Source organism: Microchirus variegatus (assembly GCF_963457635.1).
Source record: "Microchirus variegatus genome assembly, chromosome: 1".
NCBI lineage: Eukaryota > Metazoa > Chordata > Actinopteri > Pleuronectiformes > Soleidae > Microchirus > Microchirus variegatus.
In genome coordinates, this window is record NC_139802.1 from 37,358,040 (window position 1) to 37,371,277 (window position 13,238).

The 13,238-nt window shown below is 40.1% G+C and overlaps 1 protein-coding gene across 2 annotated transcripts in view; it reads left to right on the forward strand.

Annotated features, from left to right (window-relative positions):
* Positions 1-1,074: 1,074 nt before the first annotated feature.
* Positions 1,075-13,238, forward strand: part of dab2ipb (DAB2 interacting protein b) — a 106,916-nt gene continuing 94,752 nt past the window's right edge. For both annotated transcript variants that reach the window (XM_083895345.1, XM_083895342.1), the window contains exon 1: positions 1,075-1,202. In XM_083895345.1, coding sequence (XP_083751471.1) covers positions 1,079-1,202 — 124 coding nt within the window. In that variant the 5' untranslated portion in view covers positions 1,075-1,078. The remainder of the gene's footprint in view (positions 1,203-13,238) is intronic.

Consider the following 13,238-nt stretch of genomic DNA (forward strand, 5'->3'; position numbering starts at 1 on the left):
CTTAGTGTGTCCTTAGCTGTGGACTATAGTCCATCTGGTTGACCCTCTGAGCCCTCTGTCATTCAGAGCACACATTGTGATTGGCTCTTTGTCACTCTTAACCATCCCATTTACATCTGTTTCTGATAGGCTGTCACTCCCTCCCATGCCTTCCCTGCCTTGGGAGGCAAATTAAAGTGGTTAAGTTGGAAAACCCGGATTGAGATTGAGGCTGTGGATGGAACCAGGGATCTCTGTGTGGTATCACAGTAAAGTAAAGACATCAAATGAAGTCAGACTTGTTTACTGCACCGGGTGCTGTCTTATCTGTGCGTCTGTAGGAGAATACGTTTGACTGTGGGCTGAAAACATCCTGTTATCTGATCTTGGCTAAATGACTCCATTCCACTGGATCTCTTTATCAGTACATGTTTTCTATGCAGCCTTCAAAGTTTTCTCCTGTTGTTCTCAACTACATAGCACTCTCTCTCTGACTATCTGTCTGTCTGTTACACACATTCTCACAGAGTTAAAGGAGGTGAGGGTAGTAGCCTTTGGATGTAAATACCTGTGCTATAATAGACTCATTTACTGCTTTGTGAAACTAGAGGAACCGTCTTTGTGACTGTCTATAAAATTCCCTTAGTGCACTCTGGCACTGGGAACAGAACAGCTTTCCTGTCATTCAGGATACACGCTCACAGTGTATTCCGGACATCATGCCTCTGGGATCTCGCTGTGGGAAACTTTGAGGGGGGAGTGTTCAAAAGGTGGAGCAAAAGTCTGAGCTTGGAGAACAGCACACAAGTATTGAACAGAAGTGGATGCCTAATCTTCTCTCTCCTCCCAATGGGAAATGTTTGCAAAGTGGAGCGGATTTGAACCCCGACAGAATCTATTTGGAGTTTAACTTTAGTAGATGTGAGTGTCTGTCAGAGGATTCTTAAGTGAAGCTTGTGATAAACGTCGAGTTGCACTCCATGAGAAGTCTGCCGGAGCTTTATCTGCACTGATACCGGACTCAACGGGACTTGTTGTCAGTGCTGCTGGAATATCTTTTGCTGTTGTTGGCGGCCTTCAGAGTGGGAACCGCAGCACCATGGCTGGGGTCAGTAGGAAGGGGTCCGGGAGACCCTCGTATTACTACAGATTCCTGGGCAAGTCTCGACTGCAGCGTCAGCGAAGTCGGTCCCGCAGCCGCACCAGGCCACCTGCCAACAGGGGTAATAAATACTTCCACTACTAAGACTTTTAACTCCACCAGACACATGTGCAATGCAGTATTAGTGTCCATACAATATGCTGTAAACTCACAGAGATCCAGACAGAGAAGATCTTCTCAGGAAGATGTTCAGAACATCACAGTATCTCATTTGTTTTATGTTGTAGCTCAATATACAGTAAATGTCATTTTAAATCTAATGATATTGCAATTACAGCATTTTTGCCCAGGGCTGGGCAGGTTGAACATATTCTGACATCATGTGTCAACGTACTTTGTTTGCACACAGACTCGCTACTAAATGTTATGCCTCAAATTTGTGAATTGTTTCTCCGTTGAAGAAGCTATTGTTGTTTTCTGTCCATTATCCATATTATATGATTATTTGATCTTAAACTAAAACGACACATTTTACAACGAGGAAGGGTGTAAACTTTCTGACACTTTCTGACCAAATTGTTAGTGTAACTGTAGCTCTAACAATCATTTTGACTGTGCCTGTGTTTCTGATTAGCAAGCTCATATTTGTGGTTGTGTTGTTTTTTTTGTTTTTTTTAAAGGATTAAATTGCACATGTAGGCAGCATTTAATGCGAACCGGCAGTTTCCCTTGTGTTTCAGTTCAGAGGAGAACTACTTTTATAGGCTCGTTATGTTTAAATGCCAAGGCAACACTCTACTGTTGCTGATATTTTCACTCATGCGTACGTCAATGAAAACTGTGTCTCTGACATGACACGTCGGTGTCACTATTCACACTGTGACGCTGCTCTGAAGTCACGCCACTGACCCTTGACATCTCACAGCTCACTCTCAATCTGCTGTGTTTCACCCTACGAATGTTTTTTTTCTTATTTATTTATTCGTAGTAACTTGGAAATGCTTTAAAACTCTGCTCGTTTTTTTTCTGAGTTGCATAACTACTTCTTTTCCCCTATAGTCCATGTCCTCCAGCAGCGTGTTTCTTGTAGCCAGCTGCTGTACTGGCAGCTGGAGGCGGTGTTTGAACTGCAAGGTTACAGTGATAAGTCTGCCCCAAAGGCTTTGCTCAAGTTATTTGAATTCAGAGAAAATAAGAAGATCTGAAAACTTTAGCATATTGATTTTTCTCTCTAAAATGTGCTGTTTAAATCACCATACAAAATACAATACAGAAGTAAATGTCCATTGCGTATCTCCATGCTGCCGTCTTTGCAGCGCATATGATGCAAACCTTCGATAAACACATTGTTTTAGGCGTACAAATCTTGGTCCCACTTGGGCTCAGAAACTGAAGTAACTTGATTCGATTTGATAAATGTAGATAGAAAGAGAGGCAAAGTCAGTGTGTTGTTGCTTGGTTTCACTTGTATGGCTTCACTTTGCTTCTCCAGTTAATGAAAGAGAAGCTTTGAAGTATCATTCAGTTCTCAAAAGACTACACACTCACTCACTCACACACACACAAACACACACACACGAGCGCACGCACGGACACGCACGGACACGCAGTTGAGCCTTTGTACAAAGACATGCACGCCATCACACTCTGCCTTGATCTTTGTGGGTAAATGCAAGCTCCCCTCACCAAGAGAGGAAAAAAAGAAAAAAACTACTGCACAGTGATGCCGAGGCTGGATAAACACAGACAACATCCAGCAACTCTCAAGAGCAACACACACACACTACGTTTACCTGATATTAAAAAACAACAACAGATATGTATTCGTCCGACTAGAACTGGACTTTTAAAATGCAGTCAATGATGTTAGTCTGTCTGAAATTGCGCTAAATGTGAGATGAAAACACCCAGGTAATACCAGGAAATACACTACCGGTCAAAAGTTTCGGATCACTTAGAAACGTCCTTATTTCTGAAGGAAAAGCACTTTTTTTTCAATGAATATAACATTAAATGAATCAGAAATACACTCTATGCATTGTTAATGTGGTAAACGACTATTCTAGCTGCAAACGTCTGTTTTTTAATGGAATATGTACATAGGTGTATAGAGGCCCATTTCCAGTGTTCGAATGGTACATTGTGTTTGCTAATCGTGTAAGAAGGCTATTGGATGATTAGAAAACCCTTGTGCAATTATGTTAGCACCGCTGAAAACAGTTTTGCTGGTTCTTTGACGAAAGCAAAGATTATTATTTTGACTAAATATCATTATTTCTTATCTTGTCAATGTCTTGACTATATTTTCCATTCATTTTGCAATACTTTTGATGAATTAAAGTGTGACTTTTAATGGAAAACAAAAATTGTATAGGTGACCCCAAACTTTTGACCGGTAGTGTACAGTACTCTAATAGAAGAAGCCAGGAACCCAGAAGAATGACAGCAGCAACAGAAACTAATTTTTTGGGGGGATATTTTTAAAGGAATGGGTGGTTGGGAGACTTGGTAAGAACTACCTGCATACTAAACTATAAACCAGCTACTACTAACAAGCTGAAAGGGGGTGTTTTGCCTCCTAATAGAGTGGAGGCGAACACATATCATTCAATATATCGACTCCCACACTTGTGCTTGTATAGCGGGACACCATCAGTAGTCGATGGCTGCAACTGTAGCTTGACTTAACTCTGCGTGGAAACATACCGAGTAAATAAACCGGTAACCATGTGTTCGTGTTTATCACTGCTGTCTTCACATCAGAATGTGCATACATTGACAGATGTCGTCAAATAGTTGTCAAATGCCTCGAGAGGAATTATTATAACTGAATAAATAGGCAACACTTGAATGACTAAAGCTGCATTGAGCAGCATTCTTCTTATTATTCTTTTTCACACAAGTGTTTCTGCTGCTTTCAAAGGGGAGATCTGTTAATTTGATTGTTGGTCCAAGTTGTGCAAATCATACATATATTGAGATTAAAGACGTTCGTTTGAAGCACTTGAAGTTCCCATGACACATGAAAACAGAACAGCGACTGTTTACGTGCACACAGGAAACCTGGTTATGGGGAAAGAAATCAGATTACACGTGAAGTAAGTCAAACACATTCACATGCGCCGGAGCAGCCTGCCACTAATTCTGTAATTCTGAGTTGGACTAAATCATTAGTATTTTTTTCCATTTACAAATAGCAGAAAGTGCTACCTGCCAAGACTTAAACAACAAAACGACTATGTTCACTGTATCAAAGAACCCCCACAATTTGATTTGAACACCAAACTATTATAAGGTTCCCGTTTGCCCAGCATTTCATTGAAGTTCTGTGGGTTTTAATTAATCCTAAAAGACACATATACAGACTAACAGACCGCGTTGATAACATACAGTCCTCCTCTGTGGATAATAATTATCACCTGGCTGTGCAGTTCGCCCTCAGCGCTATAGATCTTTATACCGCAGCACGTGTCAGTTCACTTTATTGGTTTTGTGGCCCATAACTTAACTTGTGTTATTTCCCCTTCCCTGTTTTCACCAGCCTTGTTCTTTCCAGAAGTGAGCAGCTTTTTTTTTTTTTAGTGTAGAAGATAAAACGATAAACTCAACTAAACAGGCAAATGAATGAATCGTGGATCATTTAGGAGACACAGGAAATCTGTCAGACCAAAAATATAATTAAAGGGCCACTTCACTCAAAAAATATATATATATTTTTTTTACTTATTTTGATAGATAAATGTGTTATTCCCACAACAACAGAGGAAGGGGATTGAAAAATAGATAAAAGTGACGAAAAGTTGACGTCAAAGTGAATGCCTTCAAAGAAAATTTAAAAAAATAAAGTTTTATGAGTAAACAAAGTTTAAATTGAATCCAACTCTGTAATAGAATGTGAATTGAAAGGCCCTTTAAACATGCAGTAACATGTAATAATTGCAAAAAGACTTTGTCTAGGGATCCTTTATTCTGTTAGCGTTTTTCATTTCTTGTTAAATGACAGTGATGAAATCAGATTGTTGCAGGAAGTTAGCCACTCAATTTAGATTTTTCAGCTTTTTCACGGGACTTGACTAAAAAAAAATCTCTACAATTGTATTTCTAACAGTTTCAATCCATATTTCTCATTTGTTGAATTTAGCTTTGTTTGGACAGAAAGAAACTCTGTTAATAAAGCTGTTGCTTTAGGATAAATGGATATTTTGTTCACCCCCGCAGCCGTGAACAGATCCTCGAGTTTATCTAGAGGAAGTTACTGTAACCCCTCTTGACGTATAAACTGTCACTGGGACAGATCAGGTGGGAGTTGCATGAGCTCATGTTATTGTTTTCTCAGCACGTGTTTCTATGTGTCATTATCAGTGGGTGGAAAATCTTATATCAGCACGGCTGCTGCCGTTTCCTCTCATTTTGTCGGAGTTGGGGATATTTACAAAAAAGCACTGCTTATACCTCCAAGAGGAACAGAGAAAAAGAGGGAAAGTGGTGTTACTCTTTGTCCTTTGAGTGAATTTAAGACGTGCTTTTCCAGGATCAACCGGCCTCTCTGCTTTTTTTTAATTTGCACTGTGCCTTTGAACAACACACACGCTTAACTTGTAAAACATGTTGGTTTTTTCCATGGAAAAGTAAATGTACAGTCATAAACCTTTTAGGTGGAAAAACCGAGGATGATTTTAGCAAAGTAAGGTTTCATTTATTGCCTCAGGTTGGGCAGAATATTGGGCTGGGTTAAGCTCTCATAACTGTTGCCATCATACCTTTTGCATGATACCAGAGTCTTCGTGCAAAAGCCTCTTTTTCTCTCCTGAAGGTATTTCTCTCCACTTCACTCATGTTTGTCTCCACTTCTTTCCATCAATCTTAATTTATTATTTTCACTTGCAAGATGATTTAATATAGATATCTCGGTTTCTTAACCTGCGCTTGAACGTTGTTTTCACTCTCCTCGCCCTTTTTGTTTTTGCAGTTGTGTATATATAAGGAACAGTGAGACATTTGGGGAAGTATTCTTTTTAAATATCTTAATGAACTGAATATGAAATCTGTATCGTTTGACCGCTTTTGTTGCATGTGTCATTTGAGCCAGATGAGCATTTTTCCCTTTATTTTGTGTGTATGCAAATTTAAGTGTCTTGTCATGACATAAACTGCTCCATCATAACACCTTATATTAAAATAAATGTCGGCGGATGCTCATATTTAAAGGTTCCATATTATGCAAATAAATCCTTATATTTGGGAATCTGGAGGTCCTATCAGTCGGCAAAGTGTGAAAAAAGATGACTCACTCGTGTTTTTGTGGTCCTCCTCAGTTTAAGTTCAGGAGATAAAACATGCGATGTTGACTTCCGCGCTCACTGAGACGTTGCAATACGCTTATTTCCTGGAATTGTTGTCTCGCTGGACTCGAGGGCAACGGTATCCGAAAACCGGAAGTCCGCAAAAAGTTCTGTTCTTAGTTCCGCAGTGCAGCACAGAGTTCTACACAAACTTCCAGCCTCAGAGGATGTATCTGTCCAGTGGATACATGTTATATATGATGGAAATTTGCCTGCTAGAGCCTGAAAATGATAACTTTTCCTAATGCTAACTGCTTTTAGCTCACAGTAGCCTCTGTGGCTGATGTAATTTCCTGTCCCTTAAGTTTCGTTTTACTTTTTTTAAGGTGGACCTAAAGAGATACTACAGGGCTGGTTTTGCAGAGTGATTGAACGCTATGGTGCTTCATCCTTATGGTATTGTGACCAAAGCATGTCACATACACGTTCATTAGGACACCAGGGAACTAGTTTAACTTGGAGAAATAGGGTATACTATGTCCACTTGAAGTAAATCAAGTCTTTGTTTGGCTCATTATTGTATACATTCTCTCAAAGCGCGTCATGGGTATACATCAACTATGGTTACAGTCTTTTATAACAAGGAAGTACTCAAACAAATAATCTGTAGGAAAAGGAAGGAAAAACCGGAAGAAACTTTTAGAGAGGAAGCTCATTGGTGATTGGAACTAGAGTGAAACAGTCACAGAAAAAAAATTGTCACAAAAGTTCAACTGTAGGATTGTGGTTGGCCCAATTTAGATATATAAAAAAAAAATAATATTTAAATCAGAGCTAGGCCAAATTGAAGTAATTGCATAAAAAAAGTAAATGTCCTGCCTTTAAATACATTTCACACTGAGAAACCTATTCTACTCCAGTTAGTGACCACACACAATAAAGCAGGCAATAAGAAGCAAAGTAACAACAGCGGGAAACCATTATCTATAACATTTATAGTCGCTGCAAGCAGCTTGTAAGAAGGTGTTTGAACATATCGATAACAACTCACTTACACATTACCACTAACAGATATTACACGGAATCATATTCTCAATGGGTCATTACCAAGAAACACTCGTGTTCCATGTTACTGTGTCATGCGAAGTGTTTTTTTTTCCCCCCAGGATGTTAACGATGTAGTCAGATATTAAGCTTGGTGGGTGTGTGTGTGTTGTCTTTGTGTGCGTGTGTATGTGGGGACTGATGAGAAGTGAAGACTGATGGGAAGTGAGGGCTGAATTATAGGAAACATGGGCTGAAGCACACAGACAAACATAATGACTCAGGTTCTGATGATGAAGTCACATTTATACTTCAACACAGAATCTGTGTTTCTGATTTATGTATGAAAGTGTAACTTAACTTTGAATATAAATAGAATGGAGGATGGAAAGAGATTTAGAGCTAAGTGGTGTCAAGTTTGGCACGTATCATCATCGCCAATTAAATTTTCTCTACTTACTGTTTTCTCAAGATCAGATTTGCCCTTTGATCTGTTTTAGTGAAACAAGAACTTGACACCGTAATCTACCGTTTTGATCATTTACACTAAACCTTGAGCATTTTGAAACTTAATTTTCATTACAGTTAGGCCTGCATATCTATAAAGCAGGTTGCGTCTGTGTGTCTGTCTGTCTGTGACAGGCATATCTTGCTGACCGCTAGTCAGATCGACCTAAGGTTTTGGATATGGGTTGAGCATGGCCCGATGGTGTGCATCCTTGATTTTAATTTTTTTTAGTGTTTTTGCTGATTTATCACGCTGCACTTCCGCTGATTTATCACGCTACACCAGGCAGGCAGCAACTCATCAGCAGCAGCTGCGCTGTCTGTCGTGGTGTTGTACTGAAACGACAAAGTCCGTGTCCATCCACCAATACGCAAGCACATATTTCGAAAAACAAACACAAAACACAGTTCGAAAAAACATGCAATTGAATATATGTGTGAATGATAGTGGTGGTCGGAGGGGCCGTTTGGCGCACATTGGCAGCCATGCTTCCGTCAGTCTGCTCCAGAGCAGCTGTGGCTACACGTAGCTTACCACCACCAGTGAGAATGTGTTAATTAATAATGGCCGATTTGTAAAGCGCTTTGAGTATCTAGAAAAGCGCTCTAGAAAATTGTAATGAATAATAATATTTATTTAGCATTAGCATGCTATTTTGCGACTCCCTTGCCGAACCTGTTTTCAGAAGTAAGCTAGCGAGGCTACGATTAGCATTAGCGTACTGCTAACATAATACAAACACTGTGAAACCTCATTGTGACACAACAGCTAGCTATGCTAATGCTAATTCATCCATCCATCCATCATCTACCGATTTATCCCTCATGAGAGGGTCGCGTGGGGTGCCGTGCCAATCTCAGCTGACATAGGGGAATACATACTTCCTACGGGCACTGCAATAGCATACAATAAAACGGGAAAGAACAAGCGTGATGTAGTATCTCCCCGTTTTAGGATGAAATAAAGTATGATCACTTTGCCTTTGAGCTCATGTAGCGGAAGGCATAAACATGAGAAAGAGACCAGAGACAATGAAGCCTCCAGAACCCGACAAGTCATCACAGTGTTGAACCCAAGATTATTTTCTGATCTTTTAGTTTTATTTCTTGTCTACCCTGCTTTTCCCTCAGTCAGGTGATTCTTAAAGAAGTCCAATAACAGGGGAACAGGTGCAGGCTAATGCAGCTTAATCCATGGATATCCACTCAGATTACTTGCCAGAGTGAGGGAGCAGTTTTTGGGAAATAGCTGTACAACTGCAGGAGCTCAGTCAGCACCACAGTTCAATTTAAATTTAAATGCAGCCTGCCAATCTACATCCAACAAATAACATCTTAGAAGCATTGCTATATTCATGTGCACTAAAGGATTTAGTATTAAAACTGATTTTAAGACACAATTTAAGATAGATCCCCACCATGTCCCAGTTACTATAATTAAAAATCAATGTGCACTGCTTAATCCTGGCCATTTGAGCGAGTCTCTCCTGTGTTTGACGCAAGTAATTCAACTATTTGTTGTCATCATATCTGTGACTGCAAGTGGACGTTATTGCAGTAAGCGAGATCGCCGTCGGCATCGCAGGAATGTTGTAGCTGTGTCGCCCTCTGCACAAACACAAACTTCCTCCTTGTGCACCCCGCTCCTCTTCCTCTTCCACCTCTCCTCAGCCTTCCTTTAAATACGCTGCAGACAAAAACAGGCATGTGCCAAACGAAACACGAAGCACACACGCACTCTGCAATTCGGGAAATGGCTGAATTTAGAGAAAAAAACAAAAAACAAAAAAAGCTTCATGCTACATTCTCGCTGCTATGTTTTTTTTGTTTGTTTTTTTAAACGCATATCGCATCTGGTACAGATTTGACTACCGTTCACCCTTCACTGCTATTTTGGAACACCTAAAATAGAGAAGTTTGGAAACTCTGCTGGTTCTCTTTTAGGTTGGAAACTCTGGGGCGCAGAGACCTTTTAAAATAACGATGCAGTTGCCCACATTCAAATTCTGGTTGGTTCTATTAGTCAGGATTTGAAAAAAAAAAAACACTCCAAAGACTTACTTTCAGTTCCCGCTTATTGTCTAATAAAAGAAAGCTCTGTCCTTGTTAATGCTAATCATTAGTCTCTAAGTCAGCAAATAACTGTAGAGCAGGAACATGTGAAGCAGATAACGACTGATACAAAGCTTGTTTCCGTTTAAAACAGACATGCATTAGTGTGGGTGTAGCCTCAGTCAGGCAGCTGTAGGATGCAGTTCCTATGTCTGTAAGTCAGGTCGACTCCATATTCCACTTCATAGCATTAGAATATGGAATATTCCAACCCTGAATTTCTAGCAATTACGATGTCTGCCTCATTTAATTCATTTAAACTTTAATTTAAACTTTGCAGCTAAAGCTAAAGTGCATACTCGACACAATGCTGATGAAACTCATAAACCTCCGCACGACTCTCACGGGCTTTTCAGTATAGTGGTGTTTGGATCTCGTATCCCCAGGCAACACAGGAAGTTTTGTTTTAAACGTTTTAGATATTATTTCAAGACAGGTTCGAGTATGAAAACAGAAAGAGGCAACCACGAAACATTTTGAAAATGAATTTTACTGCTCAAAAAACCTCAGTAGTGACAGAATAAATGCTTCTTGCACCCCCCTGTCGCTGTGCTGCTGCTGTATACACAAACACTCCCTCAGTCGATTTGATAAAGAGCCCATTTTCATATGAAGGACCCAGAATACAAGTAATGTTATGTTGTTTCTGGTCACATGGATGAAGTTGGGTTTGAGGTTAAGTTAGGTCAAAGTTTTATTCTGTTCTTATCCTATGATTTTGGATATGACTGGACCGATACGGATGCTGAGTATCACATTGGCTCATCCCCAACTCTACTTTCAGGCCCTGACACTGAATAATTTCAGGCTGCTGTGAATGTATTTTTGTTTCATTAACCCTAAATCTATTCGGGGTTTCTAAAAGTTAAGTGGCTATTGACTGTGTCTGCAGCAGAGGTTGCCGTAAGGATGAAACAATTCTCTTTTACTCCCAGCGTGTGTGTGTGTGTGTGTGTGTGTCGAGTCGAGTTGCTGCGAGGAGACAAAGCAGCACCTCTTTATCACCCCATCATCTCTGCACTCAGTAAATACTGCATCGCAGGGTCAAAAGTCCAGCGCTGTCCTCACGGTTTAGTGTTAACACATTACAGTCTTTGTGTACACAGACAGGGAAACACTCACCATCTCTTTCACACACTAACACATGTGTTCACTCGACCATAAAGCTTGACAGTTCAAACCTGTGCTTGTAATAGTATACGCCTGGCTGGGCCTCCACTGTTCCCTCCATTACATGGATCATTGTTCAGCTAGGAGTCTGATATATCACTAATGAGAGAGACTGTGCTGTGTAAAAAAAAGTTAAAAATATATATATATCCATTGGCCGATTGCACTTTGAGTGACATTAATTCATACTTGATATTCCATAGATTGACAAAACATTATTGCAGTACCATTGCGGATTTTGGACCAGTTCTAGTTCTTGATGCATTTCTGAAGGAGGGAGGTACACTCTTAAAAGTGCTAAGTAGAACCATATTCAGCTTGTCCTCATAGGAAGGTTCTACCTGGAGTCAAAAAGGGTTTTGGAGGGTTCCACCAAGAACCCTTGAAAAACCTTTAAAATCCTTTATTCAGGAAAGGCGTTTTAAAGGGTTCTCTGGATCAAAATGGTTCTTACTGGAACCATTAGTTTTACCAAGAACCCTTGAAAAACCCTTTCAGCGGGGAAGGGTTTTTCAGAAGCAAATGGTTCCAGGTAGAACCTCAGCCCTTGTAGAAGGACCCTTTTGGAACCCTTATTTCTAAGAGCGTAGAGAGGTGGCCTGGTCCAAAGAGGATCGTCCTCCAGGTAGAGGGAGCACAGGAAGCACAGCCTGTGATTTTGCTGTACATTTAACCAGCCCACATGAGAGTGTAATGTGTGCGTGCGTGTGTGAATTTCCTTCTGATTTCCTCCCTCGTCATAACACAAGAACTCGACACTCTCTCAGAGGCCACTTTACAGCCCTGAGGGCACAGACTTCTTGAAATACAGACACGTGCTGCTCGTGATAACAGGATCCACCGCTCATGGTCTGTTTATGAGCTCAGTGAAGCACCGTTTGGGATTATGTTTCTTCCCCTGTTCAAATACACACTTTAAAGCAACGATAAGCAATATTTTCAGATTATTAACCCTCGTATGACCATCAAGATAACCAGGCTGCCTGGATTTATATTGATTTTATGGCTGTAGTATTGTCAAACAAGATATAACTTTCGATAAACTGGCAGTTATTCAACCTTTTAGGAATTACAGTACTGAGAAGATGATGTCACAAACGTGTGACATGGTTCCAGGTGGAACCTTTTATAAAAGGTTCTCTTAGGTAAGCCTTGGTGTTATCAAGAACCCTCTTCAAACCCCTTATTCAGGAAAGGGGTTCCATAGGGTTTTTCTGGATCAAAATGGTTCTTACTGGAACCACCGGTGTTACCAAGAACCCTTGCAAAACAAATGGTTCCAGGTAGAACTTCAGCCCTTGTAGAAGAACACTTTTGGAACCCTTATTTCTAAGAGTTTGGACAGTTCGCCAGTCCATAGTTTCTGAATTGTCTAGATATCACAAATGGTCTAGGAGTTACTGTAATGAGATGTTAAACAGAAGGGTTAATGGCTCAAGTGACTATGAGATTAATCCTCTGATGTGTTGTCACTCTCATGGAGTTTGCAGTCTGTCTCACTTCATAGTTTGGTTAACCCATGATAGACAACTGTTGTAAGTAAAGAGCAGTTAATACCAAAACAAGGAGGAACTTGGAGTTACTTTTATCTGATTGCCAGAACTGTCAAAAATGATCAACTTCCCCACAACTACTGCATATGCATGTAATAAACAATGATGATTTTTTAGATAAAAGATTGTAATGCAGTATATCTGGGGTTTTTTTTGTCTACAGCTCATTTGCGAGATCCTCAAATAGCCATTAAAAGTCATGGCTGTCTACTTATCTCGACAGCAGAACAATAAATTCAAGTTCTTTTTTTTTTACAGTCGAAACTAAAAATTTAAGGCCAACACACACAACCTGTCCTCACAGACAGTTTGTCAAACATGTGTGTACCTGTTGAAATTAGCTAACGTTCGAAGAATGCTGCAGTCTGTGAGCAGCTTTCACTGGATTAGAACATCAGCCGCAACACATATGGGATTGTGCGTGTAGTAGATGACGCACGTTTTTTTTGGTGGCTCATGGGTAAAAAGGCAGAAATGAACCATTCTTAT